The following is a 25491-nucleotide window of genomic DNA, read 5'->3' as shown; positions in this document are numbered from 1 at the left end:
CTTCACACTACATTCAGTCATTCACCCATTCACACACACATTCACACACTGGTGATGGCAGCTACATTGTAGCCACAGCTGCCCTGGGGCGCACTGACAGATATGTCAAGATATGTGAAGACTTATCAAAGTGTCTGAAATGTAACATTCCAACTTCCCCCTTAGTGTGTTTGTTGGGCAGCTTAGATAATGTCACTACAGAAAAGAATATCGCCCACATGGTTTTCACTGCCCTATGCATAGCCAAGAAAACAGTCCTCATGAACTGGAAAAATAAAAACAATCTTAATTCTAACCAATATAGAAATTATCTATTAGATGACATTAGTCTTGATACAGCCTCTGCCACCACATCAGATCATCCATCACCTAGTGGGGGTGGGGGGTCATAGTTTGGTCCCACCTTTGCTGTTGTGATTGGTGTGGGGGTAGGGACAGGCTTGGGGCGTTGGGGGATTCCCCGGAGGCATCTTCCTTGGAGGACTCAACCCGGGGTAGCGGTCATGGCCTGTTAAGGGCTCTGTTGGCTCTTAGGTGACGGTTTCCTCGTGGCTGCGTGCAGTGGGGCTAGGGGAGGGTCTGTGCTGATGGACGTGGGTTACTGACCTGGTAGCCTTGCTGCCCCTGGGTGGATCGGGGGGGGGGGGGGGGGGGGGGGGGGGGGCGTGGGGTTCTGGGGGTGCACCGTCTCTGGGCTGGGGCCCTGGCTGAGCCTTGGGGGCTTGGGTCTTGGTTGGTGTGTCGCCGGGGTCGTGGGCAGGTGGGTGTATGGAGGCCCAGCCCTGGCGCAGGGTGCCGCCAGTGCATCGAGCCACCTGGGGGGCTCTTCAACTGGTGGGGGAGGCTGTTACATCTTGCAGGAGGTCTCCTCTCTCCAGGAACTCACTCTGCAGGTGGGGGAGATATAAGAGAGGTGGAGAAAGAACTCAGCCTGGGTGTCTATTGTCTTGTGTTGTCTGGGAGATGAGTGGATGACGGGGTGGGTGCAGTTTTCTCTGTGGTGGGGTCTGGTGGGCTGTCCCGGAATCTGTGGGGCCCGGCGGGGCTGCTGAACTGGGCCCCGGTCTGGATGGGCCTGGGCCCCCTTTCCCTGGTGGGTTGCAGGATATGGGGGTGCCTACTGGGGTCAGCGGGGGAGCTGGCCCCAGGGAGGGGCCACTTGCCCCTGCCTTCCTTCCCTCCCCATTACATTGAGGGCTATCAGGAGGGGCTATGTGCTTACCTGCTGCTCTCTGGCAGGTAGCTCCATGCCCTCCTGGGTTTTAAATGCACCTTAGAACACACATGCATCAACACTACAATGAGCGGGTGGAGGGAGGTTTGGAGTCTTCACACACCCCCATTCTCTGTTGCCTGTTGGGGTGGGGGGCTGGGAGGAGGAGTTGGCTGTCCGACTGCGGTCTGGAATGTGGGGCCTCCCTGCTGCTGTGGAGTCGGGGCGGTCTGCCTCTCCCCACTGCAGGGAAAAGGGTAACACCACCTGGGTCTGGGTGCAGTTCCCCCCTCCATGGGCAAGGGTACCTAGACCCGGTTCGTAGAGTACGCTTGGGGAGTGTGATCGTGTGTACAGTGTCTCTCTATGTCTGTCTCCACGTTGGGTGAGTGTGGAGTAAGTGCATATGAGAGCATGAGGGTGGGAATGGATGTTTGTATCTGTGTGTGCCTGTATGTCTGTGTCTGTATGTCAGGTCGAGTATCAGACGCCACCTCTTTAGGGACATCTCAGGCCCTCCAAGGTATGGAGGCCTATCCACCCCCACCACTCCCCCTGCCGGTGGCAGACACCCACCCTGCATTGGTGGTTCTTTGTGTCTGGGGATGGGCGTCCAGGTACCCACCGGCTCACTCCTGGTGGCTGCTTGTCGGGGCCTGGAGCCTGGGGTTCACTTGGGCCAATTCGGGGGTGGGGTGCCCTCGGCCTCTCGGCCTGGGGCTCGGTCACTCTGGCACAGTTGGCTGCCGGCGGAGCTCACGGGCGCGTCACTGCAACCCCCCCCCCCCCCCGGCTTCTGCTCCGCGGCTGCTGAGTGAGCCCTCATCTGGGACTCTCCTCAGCTCTTTCTGGGACAGTGGCGCGGCTGCCCCTCTGTTGGTCTTCCTTGGTCTCTTGTGTTCTGGGGGCCTCTGGATGTCTGGAGTCTTGATCTCCTCCATACCTGCTTCATGCCCTGGAGGACGGGGCTGTGGCCCCCCCACACTCCCTAGCAGATCATTACATGAAGGAACCTTTTAAAAACAAGCGCGTCCATGCTCACAGGTGTACACACGGGTGATCACACCCACAAACTACACCCTTTTTGGCTCCTACCTCAAAGCACACTGTGTTCTGTCGATCTTACGTGCTGCACAATAATGTTTAATATTTAGTATTGACTGTTATATTCACATAGATCATCGCAATGATGTTGTTTATTGTATTGCTCTCTTTTTTTGCTTGTTTTCTCTTTTTTCTTTCTCAACAGGTGATCCAGGTGATTGATAGATGTATTTTTTGTCTGTTTGTTTTGTTGGTTTTTGTTTTTTGCCCTTTATCATTGTTTTTTCTTCCCCTCGTTCTTTCTACCTTTTCTTTTCTGCAGTCAAGTCTGTCCCATGTTTAGCTGGTGAAAATAAAATAAAATAGACAATAAAAGAAAAGGTGAATCAATTGGACCAATACGGCAAGGCTGGGATGGTCCGTTTGGTAAAGTAAATCTGTTGGGCATCTTTCTTCGCCTTTTGGCAATAATTCTGATGGCAAAAGAACCAAATGGGACAGGCGAAGAAAAACAAACAAACAACCCCCCCCCCCCCCCCCCCCCCAACAAAATATCATCATTACCTTTCCCTTAAAGAGATATTTTGAACTTCTAGTGTTCTCCTTTATAAATGCTAACATTTTTGAAAAAGCAATGTAGAATTGAAAATCCTGTGTTATAACTGTGTTCCACTTTTAACACAAATACTTTGTCAGCTTCACACACAGAAGCACAGAGAACATGCTAGTGAGGTCAGTCAGCAAGTTGGCCCAAGGAAAGAATACTTGTGCATGATATACATTTACGTAGACTTAAGTAATAGAAGTTTGTCAAAAAGTTAATCTCTTTTGATTAGGCAGACCATTCCAAAGGTTAGGTGCCATAAAGCAGTAAAGACACCCGTCTGATCTAGTGAGCCAGTTGTTGTCCAAGGATATCAAGTTTTGTGTAAATTCAAATGAATGATTTACATCTGTTAACAGGTATCTGCAAGAATTCAGCTGGGATGAAACAAAGACATATACATTATTGTAAAACAATAATTTCATCCTTGAATTACAGAAACAGGAGGATGTGAGCTTTTGAATCATGAGATGTAGTTAGTGAGTCTCCTGAATCCCAAATGACTGTATGTTGGTGGAGGTGTGTTTGAAACATGCAGAGGGCAGGATGGGCTGGTTTACATGTGCCATGAACATGCCATGTTCAGTGTTCAAGAAAAGGAAAGGGGGAAAAACACTCAATTGAATTAGTGTGATTTTAAAACCCAAATGAAAGCACACCAAATGACTTTAACAACAAAGATTTGGGTGGCATGCTGAAAGAAAGCAGAGATGAACTAGTGTATAAGTTCAATTACCTGTAGTGTTATTTTAAACATTTTCTAGATTATGTGAAAAGTGGTCAAAGGAAACAGGCAGTGCTCCTGAATGAAGCGACAGAGGACAACCACAATCCAAAGTAACTGCAAGTATTTATTTCTGATTTTCATGGAATTTGCTGGGGCTGCAAAGTAGCCTAAAACGAATTAAATTATTAGATATGTACTTTAAACTTTCATGCATGCAGTGGAGAAATAAAAGTACATTTACAACCTGCAGCTAAGTTTTCTATTTAGCTAGCTTGTGTCTACATTTGACATTTTACTTCACATGTCATATGTGAATAGAATTTTCAAAGCACCACAATGTCAAACTGAGCTTGAAATGGCCAGCTGTCTACAAACAGCACAGGTGTGATGATGCGTGAATTTTTAAAAAAATGTAGCAGACTTTTATTTCTTCCCCTGACTGTCAGATGACTGAAGCAGAGCAAAACAGAGCGAAATGAAGATAAAACACAAAGTTTCTTCATACTTACCATGATGCATTATCTTGCACCATGAAGATTTATTTCATATTGAAGACAGATGAATCACAGGAAATGGAAAACAAGCTGTTATCTGCAGCTGCTTACAATAACCTGTGCATGTCAGTGTGCTGCTATTTCACCATTTTCATTATCATTAAAGCTGCAGTAATTGTTTTTTTTGTTTGTTTGTTTACTTGTGATCTGTCCAGTGGTATTTGATACTGAATCATGTGAATCAAATCCTGCATTCAATTCCATTTATGAAAAAGAAGATGAACCAATATATTATATGATGTTACCAGACACAAAAAAGAGCCACAAAATGCAGATCAATAAAGACCGAAAGCTGCTGTTATTAAAGGAAGCAAACAGAAAGCACAAACAAAAAAGAAAATCAAATGATTTTGATCAGAAAGTGTTACCTGTTGGGCTATCTACTCCACTGAATGCTGAGTCTCCACCTCCCCCCACTGTGGCCTTAACAGGTACAGAGCCAGTGCCGGTTGTAGTACTGTTTGTGTACTTCTTGTTGCCACTATACTCAGTGCTGCTCTCGTCGTCCTGCACTGTGGTAGCTCCCGATTGGATGCCAGAGTCTGTGGCATAGTAAGTCTGCTGCCACTCTGCCACCTTCACCACGCTGTCTGCCTCACTCACTGCAGAAAACAACACACATCTACTGCAACCAGTAATATCTACTGCAACTATTGTAAAGTGGTACATTGGTTGCACACCTGCAGCTAATGAAAGTCTGGACCTAGCGGTTAACCTCAGTGCAAGCCTTTCCTTATAGTAATTTCTCACAGACTTAACACAATAAAACAAAAAATGTTTTATAGAGTTTTTTGTTTTTGTTGTCATTGTTTATGATGCACACAGGTCTGACTTTCAAGGGTTTTTAGAAGCTGGTATAGCTAATGTTACCTACTTTACTCCAACATTTTTCTCATGCCATTACCAGCACATGCAACTTTTTGTACCACAATCCGCATTTTTACTCAACAAGGAAGTTTGCTTTTAGGACTTTCTGAAAAGTTGAAAAAGTAAACAGTTTTAAGAATGCAAAGTATACAACCAGACGAATCGGTAGTTAAATGGCTTAAACAATCGTCTAGCAAAACTTTCCTCTGTATAACTGGTTAGTATGTTTTTCAAACATTGCTTCAGAAAAAAAAAGTCTTGTTTCTGACAGAATAACCCAGTCGCTGCATTCTTCCATTTCTATTGGGCACAGCTTGAGCTTGTGGGCTGCTGGCCATAGAGCCTGGGTGAGGTCAAGCTGCACTAAGACTCTTCAGTGAGTAGCCTCACACAGCTCACTGAATGGTCTAACTGCATGTAGTGCTGCTAATTCTACCATTTTTGGAATAGTACTATTACTAAACTACTACCAATTCTTCAAATCTTTCTGTGACAAGTACAACCTTTTATTGGTAGCATTACCTTTAACCCTCTCAAGCTCAAATTAAACTTTTTGTTGCTAATGCACAACCAAGTCCTGCAGTGGTACTTCTGAGTAAAAAAAACTCATAAAATATGTATGTGGGGTAATCAGGTTGTTAGTTTTTAACTGTTGCAAATCGGCAACGCCTGCCTTGAGAGGGTTAAAGATGGTACTGGTGTTATTGCTAGAGTATATACTACTTCTAATGCAATTACCACATCTCATTATAACTTCTACGTTTCCTGCTAGGATTAAACACTGAACTTCATACTAAATGCTACCACTCAGTACTACCACTAGTGTTCCTTCTACTACTGCTACTTATTCAGCAACTAATGCCAGTGCTGCTACTTCCTCTGCTGTTGAAAATACTGCTATTTGCACTAAACTACTAAAATGATTCTGGTATTGCTACCACTACAGCTACCATTAATGCTTGTTTTGTAAGTACTGTAACTGTGATTTTTGCTGCTGGTAGTCCTAATAATTCCACGTTTTTTACTAAAGAAGTGGCATTCCTTTATAGATAAATGAATGACAAAAGCAGCAATATACTGCTTGTACTATTACAAGACTACTACTACTAATCACTGCTACTATGAATATACCTACCTGTACCTGTATACCAGCTAGTCCTAATAATAAGTGCAGTGCTCATATTGCTACTTGTAGTGCACCTATTTTTTACTATATCAACTACTACGACTAGTGCTGCTTCTGTTAATTATCCCTGTTGCTTGTATCAGATACTACTCCTATTTCAACTCATGTTGCTACTGCTTTTACTTTTTTCTTCTAATGATGCAGATACTTCTTCCAAGAACCACCTGTTTTCCTCCCACAGCTATTACTACCGCAATGAACTTAGGCCAGAGCTGGGTGCTATGGTGACAGAATACTTACTTTGCATGGACATCATCTCCATCCACTGGTACTGCTGCTTTCACTGACCTCTCACCTGCAGGAGAATACAGGAATCATTAGGTCTGAAAAAAGATTCAAGATTAATCCTCTAGTCCGACTAGCCTGGGAAATCGCAAGTGACCCCTTGTACCCCACCCACTACCAGCCCTCTGGTCAGCGCCTCACATCAATCAGGTCCTACACTTCAGTCTCACAAACAGCTTATTCCCCTGGGCCATTCGGACAGTAAACAAACATCCACCAACCTCCCCACATCCCACCCATTCACACCCAACCAACTTATCGAGCCACAGTCTGAGTCCAAGCACTTTGCAACTTCTTCTCTATTGTGTGCCTTTCTATTGTTGTTGCATATATTTCTCTTGTTTTGTATATATTCCGCGTGATTCTATGTATTTCTCCTCTTTGCCATTCATTCCTGTTGTGTCCTATTTATAGTTTATTCTGGCAGAGTTGGTGTGAGGAACCTACAATTTTGTTGTGCATGTACAGTAACAATGATCATATGGGTTACAGCATAACTCTGAAGATGATGATGGCCCAGATTTATAAGGGGCATATCCAGTCTCAGAGGCATCTTCACACAGACTGCACCTGGGGTCTTTCCTGGTGTGATAGACCCCAACCTCGATGGATCTTGTGCTCAGAGCTTGCTCCTGTGCTACCATGATTAGTGCCTCTGTGCTGTCTTTCGGTTCAGCTGCGTACAGCCACTGGTAGGATTTCTGGGTATCAGCCACGTCCTCTATCTGCCGGTGGTACATATCATGTAGTGGCCTGTCCTTGCATGATGGTTCCTCCTCTTGCTCCACCTTCTTCAGTCTCTACTTCATTAGATAATCACTAAGCACTTTCGGTCGACTGTGGCCATATTTCTGATGTACCCATGGATGTTTGTTGTCCCATCCTGGACAGTGGTTCTGACACTCACTAGTCCTTGGCCTCGTACCTTTCACTTAGTGTACAGTTTCAGGGTCCTCGATTTGGGGTTGATCCCTCTATGCATGGTGATGACCTTCCTTGGCTTGATGCCAATGGCTTCAATCTCCTCCTTATCCCAGTTTATTATCCCAGCAGCATACATGATTGTGTTCAAGTGGATTCTAAGCAAATGGGAACCAATGTACTTGTATTATGTATGTACCAATGTATTTGTAGGTAATTGCAGCCATCCTCAGTGTCTGCAATGTTGCATTCTGCTAGCGCGATCCCCTCAGTTCTGACAGTCTTCCCTCTCTTTGTTACCACCCAACTACATTTCTACTACTACAGCTTGATGTCATCCAAGTAGAGGAGGTGGCTGATAATTGTGTCATTCCGTAATCTGTATCCATAGTCAGTCATGTCAGTGATCTCACTGTGGGGGGTTTCAGGCCTATGCAGACCAGCAGTGGGGACAGGGTAACTCCTTAGTAGATCCCGCACTTAAAAGTGACTTGTGCAATTGGCTTGAAGTTGGCCTCTATTGTTGTTCACTAATTCCCCATTGAGTTCCTAATGAGTTCCTTGTATGGTTCTAGGCATTCCAGGATCCATGTGTGGGGCATTGAGTCATAGGCTGTCTTGTAGTCAATTGTAGGGATTATGCATAATGCTGCATTTACATTTTTAGTAGACCTTCAGATGGTACTTGATGCAGTCTTGGTAATTGGCCACAGAGGGTCCAGGTTTCCATCTTCACCATGATCCTATCTTTCAAGTCAGCCGCTACTAGTTGCTTCACCATCAGTCTGGGTGTTGGGTATCAAACATTCCATAGGTCCACAACTTTCCTTTCATGTAACCCCTTCTGCTGGGATATTTGCACTATACCAATCCATTAGCGCCTTGTTTTCATCTCTTGCCCACTTATGCCTGCTTGTTCCGGTAACTGACTTCTCATCAGTGTGTCCTCAACACCAGATGCGGACCTTCTTAAGCCGAGCAACATCCGAGCTTATATGACCTCCTGTCTGAGGTAGGCTTGGTTGGCATTGGGGGGGGGGGACTAGCCTTAGGACCTTTACTGGATACAGATGCCCTAGTCGAGAGTCAATCTCCCGACGATACGGTCTCAGAGACTCCAGCAGTAACACACACACACACACACACACACACACACACACACACACACACACACACACACACACATACATACATACATACATACATACATACATACATACATACATACATACATACATACATACATACATACACACACACACACACACACACACACACACACACACACACACACACACACACACACACACACACACATGACCAATCAAAAGTTTGGACACACCTTCACATTTAATGTTTTTTCTTTATTTTCATAAATTCTCACTGAAGGCATCAAAACTATGAATGAACAGTATGCAGTAAAAGAAAAAAGTGTGAAATAAAAATGTTATTAATGTTTCACAATGTTAGCTCAAAATACGGAGAGTGTCCTCAGTGGCCAGAAGAGAGAAGGATGCCACACCGAGGATGTGGACAAGTGGGTGAAGAGTTTGTCTCACAAACAGCTTACCAAAACAGAGAAAAACATCCTTGCAAAAGGATAGAATTTTGCTGTGACACTGAGGCAAATCCCTCTAGTGGAACTGATCACAGCCACCGAAACTGCAATTCGATACAACAACATTGCAGACGTGGAAGCAGAGCAACTATGGATGAAAGTTTCAGCCTGTCTCAGCAATGCAAAGCCCCCAGCGTCCAACATCAGCATGGAGAAGAGGAAGGCAATCCCATCAGTTAGTCATGACAACAACATCATTATCCTTCCAGCAGGCAAGGGTAGGTGCTCTGTGTCGCTAAACCAAAAAGGCTATGATGAAAAAATTTTGTCACTGCTCAGTGACAAAAATACTTATGAGCCCCTGAAACGAGACCCAGGAAGTGGTTACAGGAAGACGGTGATAGACTGTCTGAAGCAGTTAGAACAAGACAAGGCTATTGACCGTACCTCATACCACAGGCTATACCCAGCGGAATCTATACCAAGTCTGTATGGTTTACCAAAGAACATAAACAGAGTGCACCTTTAAGACCAATTGTCTGTATGATCAACTCACCGCATCCAGAACACCTTGGATTGTGTTGAGAAGGTGAGCGATGTCATTATGGAGGCAGATGAAACCATGGTCTTGTACGATGTTACATCTGTCTTCACTCATGTTCCAGTCACTGAAGTGTTGGAGGTAGTTTGTAAGAGATTACAGGATGACCCCAACCTCAGCAACAAGACCACTATCAGCACCGACCAAGTGTGTTTGAACTGTGTCTTAATTCCACCTATTTCACATACAAGGGTCAGTCCTACAGGGAGAAACATGGGAGTGGGTTCCCCAGTTTCACCCATTGTGGCCAATTTGTACATGGAAGAAGTGGAAAAGAGGGCTTTGTTATCCTATCCTGGAACACCACCTAGTCATTGGTTCAGATATGTGTATGACACCTGCGTGAAAATTTAATCTCAGGACCTACCACAATTCACGGGTCACATTAACTCGGTGGACCAACACATCAAATTCACAAGGGAGGATATGAAAAGTGGCAGGTTAGCCTTCTTAGACTGTGAGATTTCCATCAGTAATGGGGGACATTTAAAAGCTGACGTGTACCGTAAACCTACGCATACAGATCAGTATTTAAGGTTTGACTCTCATCATCCACTGGATGGTGGTTTGATCCCCCTCTGCTCCGGTCTGCAGGCTAAATATCTTTGGTCAAGATATTAAACCTACAACTTGCTCTAACCTTTTTCAGTGCTGTGAGTGAATGTTAGTTAGATCTGTACATAGAAAGAGACTACAAATCTATTTAATTCAACAAATGAACAGCCTTAAAGTAAATTAAAAAATCCACACAAAGGGAGGTGTTTGGAAAAAAATACGGAACTTTTACATTATTCCTACATGAAGGGTAGGAATAATAGAGTGGCTACATCTGAGTGACGTCTTGACAGCTTAAATGGCACAATGTTCTGTTTCAGTAATGGCCATTTAACGTGTGGGTGTGTGCAACAGTAGATGTGTTCTCTGCATGTGGCTGTGGCACAGTACATGAGTTTTATGCATGTGAATGTGTGAGGAGAAATGTTTCCTGTTAAAACAAATGTGGGTTTTTTGATGTGCTGAAAAGCTTTTTGAGAAAAGACGGAATGAAAAAAAAAATCATCACACACTCTCTCTCCATTTTACTGTACTCTTCAAATGAGACTGGACACTAGACACCTTTTTCAGCACCACATGGCAGTTTGGATTAAAATGAGACCCCTAAAACATTTAACATTCATTTAAAATTTTGGGGGTCCCATCAAATTGAACCTTCTTGTACATAAATGCATGTACAATATGTCCTAAAATACACAAAAAATATCTAAATTATTAAAAAATTCATAATGTGTTAAACATTGTTTAAACCATAACTAATCCTTCTTTGTATGCAACAGGTGAAAATAAATATTGATCATATTACTTATTTTCTAAGTAATATTTGTAAAGGTGCTATTGACATGAAAGTCTCACCAGATGTCAGTAACGACCAATCCTATACACACATACAAAGAAATCGTACCATAGATGTCAAAAGATTAAGTTATTTGTAATCACGAGATATGACACAGGTAAAACGTATTGAACAAATGAAGTAGAGAGGTCCAAGAGGCACAGAGAGTCAAGACACAAGTTGAAATCTATCAGCATTTAGAAAGCAACCCTGCCACTTAGTGCAAATTAATATTAGCTAGTTCAGTCCCAGCTGATGGTCTACAAAATGTGTCTCAAGTCCTGGGGAAGATACCAGAGGGAGAGCACCTGGTGGCTAGGCCTTCGTCCATGGGGACTGGCCAGATCATCACGAAGAAGAGACATGGACCCACCCTCCTGTAGGCCTTACCACCCACAGGAGTCCCCATAGGGTCGGCTGCAGTGTGTGCCAGGCGGCGGCCAGGGCCAGAGACCCTTGTGGACCAATGCCTAGCTATCATGGCTTGCAATTGAGACACAGAATGTCACCTCTGTGATGGGGAAGAAGCCTTAGCATAGTGCGTGAGGTTGAGCAGTATTGATTAGATATAGCTGGGCTCACCTCAACGCATGGCCTGAGCTCTGGAACCAGTCTCCTGTAAAGGGGCTGGTCTCTGGCCCAGTCTGGTGTGGCCCTCGGTGTGAGGTGGTGGGCTGGGGTAGGTATCTTAGTTTCTCCTTGGTCACTTCCTGTATTTTAAAGTTTTTCCCAGTGGACAAGAGGATTTGTTCCCTGTGCCTGACCATGACTGTCATCTACAATTATGTGTTTAATGAACTTTCATAGTGCACAGCCCTCTTCGAGTCCCTAGGTGGGGTGCTCGAGGGTGTTCCCCCTGGAGACTCTGTCATCCTTCTGGGAGACTTCAATGCTCATGTGGGTAATGACAGTGATACTTGGAGGGGTGAGATTAGGAAGAATGGCTTGCCTGATCTGTGGGGTGTTCTGTTACTGTGAAAACCACTGTTGGTCCATAACAGACAACATGTTTGAACATAAGGTTATTTACAAGTGCACCAGGACACTCTAGGCTGCAGGTTGATTATTGATTTTGTAATCGTATCATCGGATCTGCAGCAATTTGTTCTGGACACTCAGGTGAGGAGAGGGATGAGCTATCAACTGATCACCACCTGGTGGTGAGTTGGATCAGGAGGTGAGGGAGAATGCTGGATAAACCTGGCACAACTAAATGTATTGTGAGGACACTCTGGGAATGCCTAACAGAGGCCTCCAACCTTTGCCAGAACTTTGACAGCATTCTGAGGGAGACTGGGGACATTAAGTCCGAATGGAGCATATTCAGCACTTCCATTGTGGAAACTGCTGCAATGAGCTGCTGCAATGAGCTGCCTGTCTTGATGGTAACCCCTGAACCAGACGTTGGACACTTGAGGTGAACAGAGCAATCAGGCTGAAGAAGGAATCCTATCGGGTTTGGTTAACCCTGTGGGACTTCGGAGACAGGCAATGGAGGCCAAGCAGAATGTGTCCTGTACTCACAGCTTCATGTTGAGTTTGGTCTTTAATTTGTTTTTTACATTACATGTTCATTTTGTAATACATTTTCAGTGCCTATTTGTATTTTTACTGCAGTTATGTTATGTCTAATTCTATGTATTCAAGTTAAACACTACTTTGAGACATTGTTCACAGCTAAAGAATGTTGAATAAAGAATTTGGTGGTGAAAAGTGTTTTTTGTGCTAATTTAATAGCAGCTAACAAGGACCAGTCAATTTTGATTGGGAACACTAAAGTAAGGGGGGTGGGGGTGCACAAAACCGGAGGGCTAGGCTGTAGTACTGTAATTCACTATTTTTTGGCTGTCCTAAAACTCTGCGAAAAGCCTTCAGTTGATTGTAGTTGATTGAAACTAGAATGAGAGGCCGGGCCTTCAGCTTTCAGATCCTTCTTCTGTGGAATCAGGTTTCAGGAGACAGACACCCTTTCTACTTTTAAGATCATGCCTAAAACTTTTGACAAAGCATATAGTTCGGGCTGCATCAGCTGACCTTAGTTGTGCAGCAATAGGCCTAGGCTGCTGGTTATGGAGGACCAGAAGAGTCACACGCATCAACATAAAGCCTTTTGTGCTCAATAATGAATTGTGAAATAAAATCTGCATTAATAAATTAATTTACAAGTTCATTTTGTAATTCTTTTACAAAACATATAGAAACATTTAAAAAAACAATTGATTACTCATCCAAGTGACTTTTTCAGTACTCTCCAGTGTCATGGATGAGTGATGAAATGTTACGATGCCTCTGATAACCACTGTGTCAAGTGTCTGGGATTGGATCTTAAAACTGGATTTTTAGGTGGCAGACAAATGGTGGCACAAGCCAATCCTTGAACAGATGGGGTAAAAGCTTTTCAGGAAGTTTTTAGGACAGCCCAAAAATAATGAATTACAGTGGTTCAGTCTAGAAGAAATAAATAGGTCTATCATGATGCGTCTGCCAGGACCTGACCAAAGCTGTTCTCTGTTTTCGTAAACTGGTACCAAGAATTACTTAATAAAGGTCAGTGAAGTCAGAACACAGAATCAAGCCATTCCAAAGACATGTAACTCTCTTTGTAACTCTGTGCTGTGAAGTTCTTTCTCTACTTTTAAGATTAGGCTTAAAACCTTTTGCTAAAGCATATAGTTAGGGCTGGTGACCCTGAATCCTCTCTTAGTTAGGCTGCGATAGGTGTAGGCTACTGGGGATTCCCACGATACACTGAGTAGTACTTCTTTAGTCACTTTTCTCACTCACCATATGTTTATACACCTCTCTGCATTGAATCATTACTTATTATTATTCTCTGGCTCGCTTCCACAGCATGTTTTTTGTTCCCAACACCCATCCCCTTTGGACTGTGTCTGCTTCTAAACCACCACAAAACACACCAAAAATCTGCAAAAAAACCCAACTGAAACATTACCAATAAAAAAAAATCACAAAGAAAGAACAATACAGCATCCACATCTGCACCAAAGAGTAACACAATGAAATGTGGATTATTAAACATTAGGTCTCTCTCTTCTAAGACCCTGTAAATCCATGAATAATAACTGATCAACAAAAAAATTTACCGTGCTATACAAAAACTTGGTTACAACAGGATGATTATGTTAGTTTAAATGAATCAACCCCCCTGAGTTACACTAACTGTCAGCATTTAATCTATTAAATGCTGACAGTTAGCATTTAATCTATTATTAGACTCAACTGTCTAAATATGACAAGACAAATAATCAAAGAACCTACGCACCACTTTAATCACACTCTAGCTCTTGTTCCGACGAATGGCATAAAATGGAGCAGAACAGTAATTCTTGAAAACCCTCTTTTTTCTGATCATTTCTTAATAGCATTTAACTTTACAATAATGGATTAGACGGGGGGGGGGGGGGGGGGGGGGTCGAGTTACAGTTGTTGTCTTACTGAAAGTGTTGTACAGTGCAAAAAGGAAAATGCATAGACAAACAGAAAACCTCGTACACCATTTGTTCAAAAGTTTTTAAATTTAAACTTAAATTAATCCGTGTTTAGTAAACAACAACATTGGTACATTTAATGTTAAATATCCTTTAATTTTCAAAACTATACTGAAAAACAATGACAGCATCCATCCTCATCATAAAATTACTTAACAGCTAATACATGGAGGTGGAGCATTTTTCTTTTTTCTTTAAATATGCATGTATTAAAGTGACTTTAAAGTGTTTTCTTCAAACAGGACACCTGAAAAACACAAAACTGTAACAATATTTGCACATTTAAGATTATCCAGAGTACATTTAAGCTGCAATCATTGCCTTTTGATTGTTGTGCCTCAGTCAAATGCTTAAGATGTGGCTTTCATTCTGGTCTGTTCACCCATGATACAATATCCTTTAATATCCAAATATCCTGTATATGCATACAGTCAGTTTTACTTCATTGATGAATCTGAGTGAACATTTGTCATAAATTAACACTGTAGGGTCTTTACCTTACAATATAAAGTGACTTGAGACCAGACTTGTTGACTCTCAGTGGTGCTAAAACTGAACAGCTCTAAAGGGTGTTCCTGAAAGTTGGGTTTACTAGAACAAAACAGGTGGATGACCACAGACCTCTCAGCACAAGGATGACAGAACTTTTCCCCCATATAATAAATAAAAAAAACACAGAACACAACATTGAAATAGATTAAGACAGATTACGATACCAAATGATACCAGATAAAAGTGCATTTACTGGATCTGTTCATCTCCTCTTGCTTTTCAAAGACAATGAATGAAGATGATGACAATGGGATGTACCTGCCACTGCAGGACAAGAGCCTGTGGTAGCTGTAGGACAGGGTGGTACAGAGGAGGAGCTAAACGTGTATGTACAAGACGCTCTGCTTCACTTCTTGTGCTCCAGTTAATGATATTATTCTCACCCCTTGTCATGTGCTTACAGGAATACTGCTGTTAGATGCCAAATGAAATAGAAATGATAAAGTTTGTTTACTTTTGCGGTTATTCTGTGTTTTCATGTGGGCTGTTACATTTTTCACATCACTGAAATGCTAACAGTTGTCCGGCTGTGGGATAAATCTCCTGTAGTGTAAATCACTTTACAGAATTATGGACACACCACATTTTTGTGTGGTGACATCACACGACAAAGACACAGCGTTTATTACTGGGCAACAAAAGTTTGGTGAAAAATGTCATTTAGTAATGACTGCTTAAATACAACAAACCGTGATGCACACACATTATAGGCTTGAAATACTTTATTAAATGCAGCAACATTTGAAAATATGTACAAATTAGTGATTATTATTATTTGCAACAGCTAAGTTTTTGGTAAGACTCTCCTGGAACAGAGGGGTACAAACCTATATAAAGTATAAATTTGTTTTTTTAATCTCCAATGTGGAAAGTTTAGGGGTGAGGTGAAACTTGAGTGGCCATCCATTGCTCGTGTGAGGCTGCAAAGCACACTGAGGAATGCCTGGTTGAAGACTGTGGCCTGTGCCATTTCCTCCCTTCGCAGGGCGACTTCCTGCTCCTGTGCCTCATTGAGCGGCAGCTGGATGTGGTGTTCCCACTGATCTTGGTTTAACACATCTCCATCTGCCTGCATCTCCATGGGAACACTTGTGAGGTCAGGTTTGGACTTCTTTCTCTATAGTATGAAACCTATCATCGTGTCCTACCAGCGATGAGCAGTTTCTGTGTCATGCCAAAAGGTGTAGCTGTCGACGCCGTCAACCAGAACTGAATCACAGACAAGGGAGGTCAAGACTAATGGTGGTGGACGAAAAACCCTCACATGTAGAAAGCATTTCTGAAACATAAGACATGCATAGCATAAGGACACACACGACATGACATTACAACATAAATGAAAAAATGAACCCGTATTAATACTAGTAGTGTTCATCAGATGTTGCTCATATGGCTTTACAATGACCCCTCAGAAGAGGAAGTTAATGCACAGCTAGCACAAAACAATATGCAGAGCATGGAGTTTTTATTGCAGCAAGTAGACAATGGCGTTATTAAAAAATGTCCAGGCTTGTTCAAAGTGAACTCAACACGCGACAAGTACTATTATGTTTGAACACACGAAGCACTCACCGTCCTTCACCATAGTTTCTAAAAATGCCGTGTCCAAGTCGGGGCCACTCTGCCTCCTGATGCTCGCCAGTCAGTGCCCGTAGATTGTGTCCATTTGACTATACCACTTCCAATCTATTCGATTTGCCCCACTTCAGCCGTTGTGGTACCCAACTGGTGGCATGCAGTCTGATGACTTCACATTTTAATACCTGCTTGGAACTGCGCCAGAGTAAAATAATAGTATGACCTAATAGAAAACCCTGAAAGCCGTGGCAAACCATGCCGAGTCGATCCAAGTAGGTACTAATGGAAAAGGGGCTGAAGAGGAAGAGACAGAGCCCTTACTCAGATGGTGAGTGCAGGGAAAGTGAAAGAAAATGTGTTTCTAGCATTCAAAACAGCAGCGCTTTCCTTTAATCACTATTAAAATAATTACTGGGAAAAGCTAGCGGCAGTCCTTCATCAAAGCACCTGATCAACAAACCTTGTAGTTGCTCCATACTCTGCTGTTTGTTTTACCAGCAAAAAGTCTGCAGCAAGTCTCCAGAACTTGCATTAAAATATGCAGATGAACTCTTAACTTCGTCTGATACTATGTTTAACTTATACAGCTTAGTAATGGCTGACAGCAGTCATCCTATTTTATAAGTGAACAGGGGTGAGTCTAAAGGGGGGCCTGGCGTCTCAATTAAATTACATTGATATTTAAAAATATAAAAATTACAACTTTTTTCACAAGCCAATAAAAATGTATATGGGCCAGTAAAACTCTGAGCCACAGACCTGAGAGGATTTAAGGTTGGACAGTGAATTATTGTTAATATAGTTAACGTCTACACCAGGGGTCGGCAACCCTAGGCACGCGTGCCACAGTTGGTACGCGAAGGGTTAACTGATGGCACGACCATAGCTGGACTGGCCATTGGGCATACCATGGGCCATCTGATCTCAGGAATTCGCATGATTAAGGTGGGTCCAGGTTTCACAATGAGCTCACCCAAAACTCTGGCTGATTGGGACCCACACCCAGTTTCACACCTTGGCTCAGGCGATTAGAGGATCATCAGGGGGTCCTTTGTCCCTCTTTGGGGGGATACTCCCACTAGGTTTATATCTGGGACTCTCCACCATTTGACCTTAGAACTGAAGAAGCTTCTCGGATGAGAGGTGAAACGTCTTCAAGCAACTTACAGAAGTCCAAACGTTTTTCTTTACAAGCTCCTTTGACTTTGTTGTGCTGACTTTTTACAGTCAGTTACAATAACTCGTACTGCGTGCTAGCTAGCATGACGGAGTTTCTATATAGCTGGGTGGGTGCTATGATGTTACTGATAGTGAACTTTATTTAATTCACAAGGTTAGTAGAGTTTCCAACCGTCCTGTAAAAAGACGGAATCGTCTCGTATTCAGAGAAAATATTACGCGTTTCGTGTTGAGGTGAAAAGGAACACAGTTTGTCCCGGACTTTAGCTACAATGAAAAAGACACAAAGCTGGAGTTATTCTGTGTCTTTGCTGCACAGCTGCCTCTTCTTCTCTCATTCTCTCCCCCTCCCTCTCCTGTTGCTACTTCAATCATGAAACTGATCAATGATCAGCTGATCGTCTCTCTTGTTTATTTATCGCCCACTTTGCGCCAGAAAGAGGAAACCAGTGGATGTCGCGCTAAACAACAGCAGCACGTTTGATCAGCTGTTGTTAGAATTTATTTAATATTAATTTCTAGTATCAGCTGATGTTTGCTGGAGCCACAGCTGTAAAGCTGCTGGTCATGATGTCAGTTTGGATATGTGGTGAGAGGGAAACATCAGAATCAGAATCAGAATCAGAATACTTTATTGATCCCTGGGGGAAATTATTTTTTGTTACAGTGCTCCATTTTAAACCAACATTAAGACAAGACAGACAATACGCTAACTAAGAATAGTACAATATATACATATATATACATGCATACATACATAAGTCACTTATAAATAAATAGTTGGAAAAGAAACATGTGTAGTTGTAGCAGCAAACAGTGTGTTAAGTGGATGCGTTGTACAGGGAGATGGCCACAGGCAGGAATGATTTCCTGTGTCGTTCAGTGGTGCATCATGGGTAATCTCAGTCTCTCACTGAACGAGCTCCTGTGACTGACCAGCATGTCGTGGAGTGGGTGGGAGGTGTTATCCAACATTGTCTTTATCTTGGACAGCATCCGCCTCTCCGACACCACCTTGAGGGAGTCCAGCTCCATCCCCACAACATTGCTGGCCTTACGGATCAGTTTATTAAGTCTGTTGGCATCTGCGACCCTCAGCCTGCTCCCCCAGCATGCAACAGCATAGAGGATCGCACTGGCCACAACAGACTCATAGAAAATCCTCAGCATTTTCTGGCAGATGTTGAAGGACCTCAGTCGCCTCAAAAAATAGAGACGACTCTGGCCCTTCCTGTAAAGTGCTGTGGTGTTTTTAGCCCAGTCCAGTTTATTGTCAATGTGTACTCCAAGGTATTTATAGTCCTCCACAATGTCAACACTGACCCCCTGGATTGAAACAGGGGTCAAGTGTTTCCTGGTCTTCCTGAAGTCCACGATCAGTTCCTTGGTCTTTGCCACGTTGAGCTGCAGATGATTCTGCTCACACCACGTGACAAAGGAGTCGACCACAGCCCGGTACTCTGTCTCATCATCCCTGCTGATGCATCCAACCACCGCAGAGTCATCAGAAAACTTCTGAAGATGGCATGTCTCTGTGCAGTGGCTGAAGTCTGTGGTGTAGAGGGTGAAGAGGAAGGGGGAGAGGACAGTCCCCTGTGGTGCCCCTGTGTTGCTGATCACCTTGTCAGACACACACTGTGGGAGACGTACATATTGTGGTCTTCCTGTCAGGTAATCAACAATCCAGGACACCAGAGAAGCATCCACCTGCATCGCTGCTAACTTATCACCCAGGAGGGTCGGCCTGATGGTGTTGAAAGCACTGGAAAAGTCAAAAAACATGACCCTCACAGTGCTCGCCGGCTGGTCCAGATGGGTGTAGACACGATTGAGCAGGTAGATGATGGCGTCCTCTGTTCCGAGACGAGGCTGATAAGCGAACTGAAGGGGATCCAGATGTGGTCTTACTATGGGTCGCAGCTGGTCCAGGATGAGCCTTTCCAGGGTCTTCATGATGTGGGAGGTCAGTGCCACGGGCCTGTAATCCTGGGGGCCACTGGGACGTGGCGTCTTTGGTACAGGGACGAGGCATGATGTCTTCCACATCACCGGGACCCTCTGCAGACTCAGACTCAGCATAAACAGTTTATGAAAGACTCCACACAGCTGGGGGGCACAGGTCTTGAGGACAAGGGGACTCACTCCGTCTGGTCCAGCAGACTTGCCTGAGTGAAGTCTCCTCATTTGCATCTCAACCTGGTATTGAGTGAAGGTGATGGGTGGGGGAGGGGTGTCAGGAATCTCACAGGAGGCAACATGTGAAGAGAGAGGCTGGCACAGTGGTGTGGCTCTGGATTCCAGGCTGACTGCAGGTGAGGTTGTGGGGGTGGGAGCAGACACTGTGGTGTCGAATCTATTGAAAAACAGATTCAACTCGTCGGCTCTATTCTCACCTCCCTCAGCTCCCCTGCTGTTGGTTGGCCTGAATCCAGTGATGGTCTTCATGCCCCTCCACATCTCTCTCATGCTGTTCTGCTGGAGTTTCCACTCCAGCTTCCTCCTGTAATTGTCCTTAGCCTCTCTGATCTTGTCCTTTAGTAACACCTGGATCTTCCTCACCTCCTCTTTGTTGCCCCCTCTGAAAGCCCTCTTCTTGTTGTTGAGGAGGGCTTTGATGTCCTTAGTCACCCACGGCTTGTTATTTGGGTAACAATGAACAGTCTGAGCTGGAACAATGGAGTCGGTGCAGAAAGTTATGTAGTCTGTGATACACTCAGTAAGCCCATTGATGTCCTCGGCGTGAGGCTCACAGAGTGTTTCCCAGTCGGTCACCTCGAAACAGCCCTGTAGTTCTGCTAAGGCCTCCTCTGACCACCTCCTGACAGTCCTGGTGGTCACATGAAGATGAAACATGAAACATGAAGATGAAACAGGAGATGTCCTTACTGAATCATCAGAGCTGAACAGGTGATGGAGAAACAGGTTTACCTTTTAGGTGACATGGATGAGTTAAAGTTATGAACTGTTTCTGAGAGACAAATAACACCAGGATCCTTTTTTATGTAGCTGACAGCTGGTAACTGTGCAGGGGCGGGTCTAGCAAAGTGTTGCCAGAGCTCATGTATTGGTCCAACATGTCTTTCTCAGTAACAGACTTTCAGTAGATATAATTTCTGAGAAAGGCCCAGAGCTCTTTGGAAAGCTTTCTATGGGGCACTACGAGCAAAGATTAATATAAACTCTTTCCATTTCCATTTCACCACAATCCAGTGATTAAATGGAAAGGTAGTCCTATGTTGTATCCTCCTTCCATGAATAGAATATACTCATATGAACTTTTCAGCTACCTTTTGCGGTTTCTCTCAGATATAAAACTCCATTGTTTCTCTCTCAAGAAAGAAGCAGCTGTCTCCTCAGTCAAACAACATTGTAACACGAAAGCTACTGTGTGTGTCCAACATACACAGTCTGACACAGCAGTTTCAGTTTACACAGGTTTTTTATTTTGCTTTGCACACTTCACTTCCCAGCTTCAAAGACGTGGCCCTCGGCTTTATGGCAAAGTTGCTCTAACTATGGCTGTCACCAGAACACTGCCACTTCTTGGCTGTCAATCACAGCTTCTTGCATCCCCACATCCCCAATCATTCCCATGCCTTTCAGACTAGTACTGAGGTGCTAGTCTGAATTCCCTAAAGAACCAGTAATTCATGCAGCTCCTTTAATGTGCAAGTATTGAATAAGGTGTTCTGGTCAATATCTTTTACGCATGCTAACTCGGGAGATGATCTGAAACAGTGCCTGTGCCAGACTTCCTGCAAAATTGCTGCACAGGGGTACCACCAACAAATAATATCAGACCTCATGTGGCTGACCGTTAGGTTAAAATAAGCTGCCTGTGAGATGCCTTTTCAGCACAAATGACTCAGTTTCTCTCTCCAGTGTGTCATACTAGCCTGTGCCTAATTATCACAAAGGACTGTTCTGCCTCAGCACACACCATGTGACCCTTAATGTTTATTTCTTAAACCAACGTTGAGTGTAGAGTGTCACCAAAGGACTGCTCCAATGGAAAATATTCCTTGGATTTAATCACAGGAAGTGGCAGGGTCTCCTGAAAATGCCCTGTGGATTTCTCCTCCCTGGTAGCAGTGTTGGACAGCCTCAGCACAGATACCACAAGTCGTTCCCAGTCATAAGCGCTGCCCCACCAGCTTATTAAACTCAGCCCAATCCATCCCAAGAAATAAGGGGTGACCAAGAAAGGAGCTAACCACTGCCCCAACTCTATACATTTTAACCTAACACCACTGGATATTTGTGAAAGTCACTAAGTACACACCTAATTCCCACCCAACAACAACCCAGGCTGAAGCAGGGTTTGGTAGAGTCCACCATAGCCTATTGTGTACCACACCCTGGCACCTCACCAGAACTTTGTACGTCCTTCCAGTCTGGGCCGGCCACAAGGATCCCACCTCTATGAGCTGACACTCCCTGCAGAAGAGTTCGGGCTGCGTGCACTTCCAGCTCTCCTGCGCTGATGTTTGCACAAATTCACGTGAGTCAGGAGCAACACCTGTTCCCACTGAGATCTGAGGAGAAAAACAGTGGGGAGAGTGTTAGTGTGAGGCATCTATGCCAGATTGTGGGGGTCGGATGTTTCTTCCTCTGTGCCAGGCCACCATGCTGCTAAGTGGTCCTCTGGAAAGGTCATGGCCCTCTCCAACACACCAAATCCACTCCAGTCACCAGGAGCCTCATCATCTGCTCAAGGACCACTAGCTCCAGTATAGGCAATGACTCAAAAACCTCGTTCCCTGTCTCCAGATGACAGTTACAGAAGCAGCAGCAGTGGTTCTGCAGTGGTTCTGTGGGTCATCCACCTCGCCCATCCTGTGAGATGTGGTGGACATGGTTGGAGAGAGCGGTGGCGGGTGAGCTAAGTATCAGGGTCTACTTTACAATATAAAGTGCCTTGAGGCAACTGCAGTTGAGATTTGGTGCTGTATGCATAAAATTGAACTGAATTTTCAAAGCTCTCCAGAGATGGTTAATTGGGATAAAGTCTTGGCTCTGGCTGGACCTGTCAAAGACATTCACAGAGTGGTCCCAAAGCTATTCCGTTGTTATTTTGGCTCTGAGGTTATGGTTATTGTTTTATTAGACAATGAATAATGTATGTCTTGCCATGCATATTCATCTTTATTTATAGTACCTTATCACCCTATTAGAGTACTTAGCTCTCACACTGCAGGCTTACTTAGAATAGAATAGAATAGAATAGAATAGAATAATCCTTTAATTGTCCCACAAGGGGAAATTTGGTTGTATCAGCAGCAAAAAAGAAAAAAAAACAAAAACAAAAAAACCCCACACATAAAACAGAACAGAAACACAATTTTTACATATTTACATCATGGACAATAGTTACCAAAGCAGAGTACTGTACAGTTATTAAAATTAGAATACAGATAAGCGGCAAATCCAGATTGCATTGTGCGAGGGAGCTTGTTGTTCCTAGAGTATTTAAAAGTAGAATGGGAGGCAGAGCCTTCAGTTTTCAGGCCCCTCTTCTGTGGAACCAGCTTCCAGTTTGGATTCAGGAGACAGACACTATCTCTACTTTCAAGATTAGGCTTCAAACTTTCCTTTTTGCTAAAGCATATAGTTAGGGCTGGACCAGGTGACCCTGAATCCTCCCTTAGTTATGCTGCAATAGACATAGGCTGCCGGGGGATTCCCATGATGCATTGAGTTTTTCCTTTCCAGTCACCTTTCTCACTCACTATGTATTAACAGACCTCTCTGCATTGAATCATATCTGTTATTAACCTCTGTCTCTCTTCCACAGCATGTCTTTATCCTGTCTTCCTTCTCTCACCCCAACCAATCACAGCAGTTGGCCCCGCCCCTCCCTGAGCCTGGTTCTGCTGGAGGTTTCTTCCTGTTAAAAGGGAGTTTTTCCTTCCCACTGTTGCCAAAGTGCTTGTTCATAGGGGGTCATATGATTGTTGGGTTTTTCTCTGTATCTATGAAGCGCCTTGAGGCGTCTTTTGTTGTGATTTGGCGCTATATAAATAAAATTGAATTGAATTGATTGTTTTCTGGAATCACCTTGAAGCAGTTAAAAGTCTTTTTCCATGGCCCCACCGAACTCATCCCACATCAAAGTTTTTTTTGAGCCACTGTCCGAGTTGCATTCCGCTTGGCCTCCCATGTACCTCTAACTCTAACTCCAAAATCCTATAGGCCCAATCCTATACCCAATGAGGGTTTCTACAGACAAAAACATAGATGTGCCATGGGCTTCCCAATGTGAAAGTGGAAACTAAAGCTCTTGGCTCTTTCAAAGAGAGAACTTATTCACTGGTACAGATATGTTAATAACACCTGGGCCAAATCAAAACCAAAGAAATATAAGCTTTCACTGTTCACATCAACTCAGTGGATAGAAACAAAGTTCACCAGGGAAAATACAAAGGATAATAGTTTGCCGTTTCTGGACTGTGCTGTGCACATTGAGGAAAATGGAAACCTCAACAGTGAAGTTTACTGGAAGCCCACATACACAGACCAATACCATCTCTTTGCTTCCAACCACCCTCTGGAACGTGGAGTAATCAGGAATCTGCAACACTGGGTAGAAATGTTCCTTCTAATCCAGAAGGGAAGGAAAAGGAACAAACACATAAAGAAAGCTCTTAAAGCATATTTATCCCAATTAGGCTTCCATCAAATTAGCAAAGATGTCATCCCTTATGGGGCAAGTTTTTTCAGAGAAACTCGGGCAAATATTCTCCAAGCATGACATCCCAGTGCACTCCAAGCCTAGCTACACACTGAGACAAAACTGGTTTATCCCAAAACTCCAAAAAACAAACTAAACAACGTAGTAGAAGAGCCACCTCGACGGGACAAGACTCAGATGCACAAGGTCACTCTTTTGAGGACACCATTGTTCTCATTTTAGATAGCATGAAAGAAGAGTGACAGAAGCCTACTTCTGTCTACTGTGAACGATCATTCTTGAATAGAAGGGGCGGTTTATGACACCAACTGTCTGCCACCTACAATCTAGTTTTGAGATCTTTCCCCAGGCGCCTGAACGCCCACTCACAGCTTGTGTCAGTTGATCTCAATAGATCACATGATAGAGAGAGGCAAGTCTCACAATGGCTTCACCGGAAAGCTTTGCTGATAATGACAACAACCTTTTTCACACCTTGTATGTCAAGGGCCGTCTTAAGGGACAAATCCCATTGCTGCTCCCACTAAATATCTGGGAATCTCCAGTATTTGGTTATTGTTATTTATATTGTCCTCTGTGTCCACGCTTCGTGTTATTGTTTGTTCTAGTACAGTGTGATCACTGTTTTTGTCCTTGTCACATGACTAAATAGTGTCTCTGTATGTTTTTACTAACTTGTGTGTAACACCAACCTGCCAGAGTGTCTGCAGGTGGAAATTAGTCCAAGACTATAATCTGGGATATTTACATTTGTTAAAATGTTCATTAGCATGTATTGCCCCTCTTTCTAAATAAAATAAAGTAAATAAATTGAACAGAAGAAGCTTCTCGGATGAGAGGTGAAACATCTTCAAGTAACTTGAAGTCCAGTTGCCTTTCTTTTCAAGGTCCTAGGATCATTGAGGTGTTGGTTTTTGTTTATCTCTAAATTTTGTTTTTCAGTTGACTTTTAGCTAATACAAAATCAAATACTGTGGAAACTAAGTCTGGCTTTTTACCAGGGAAAACATATCATTAGCTTCTGAAACAATG

At 43.7% G+C, this 25491-nt stretch overlaps 1 protein-coding gene across 1 annotated transcript in view; it reads right to left on the bottom strand.

The window, feature by feature from the left end:
- The window catches only part of LOC146632982 (junction plakoglobin a-like), a 127564-nt gene that overhangs the window by 72555 nt on the left and 29518 nt on the right, over positions 1–25491 (bottom strand). The window contains exons 2-4 of the mRNA XM_085351256.1: positions 22139–22303; positions 6436–6490; positions 4511–4744 (exon numbers count right to left, since the gene is read on the bottom strand). Of these exons, the coding sequence (XP_085207382.1) occupies positions 4511–4744; positions 6436–6457 (256 nt within the window). The 5' untranslated portion in view covers positions 6458–6490; positions 22139–22303. The remainder of the gene's footprint in view (positions 1–4510; positions 4745–6435; positions 6491–22138; positions 22304–25491) is intronic.

The sequence above is a fragment of the Diplotaxodon limnothrissa genome, linkage group LG4 (genome assembly GCF_057381915.1).
Source record: "Diplotaxodon limnothrissa isolate DT_005_m linkage group LG4, D_limnothrissa_male_GT1.1, whole genome shotgun sequence".
NCBI classification, from domain to species: domain Eukaryota; kingdom Metazoa; phylum Chordata; class Actinopteri; order Cichliformes; family Cichlidae; genus Diplotaxodon; species Diplotaxodon limnothrissa.
The sequence above is the reverse complement of the archived record's forward strand: the minus strand, read 5'-3'. Positions and strand labels throughout refer to the sequence as shown.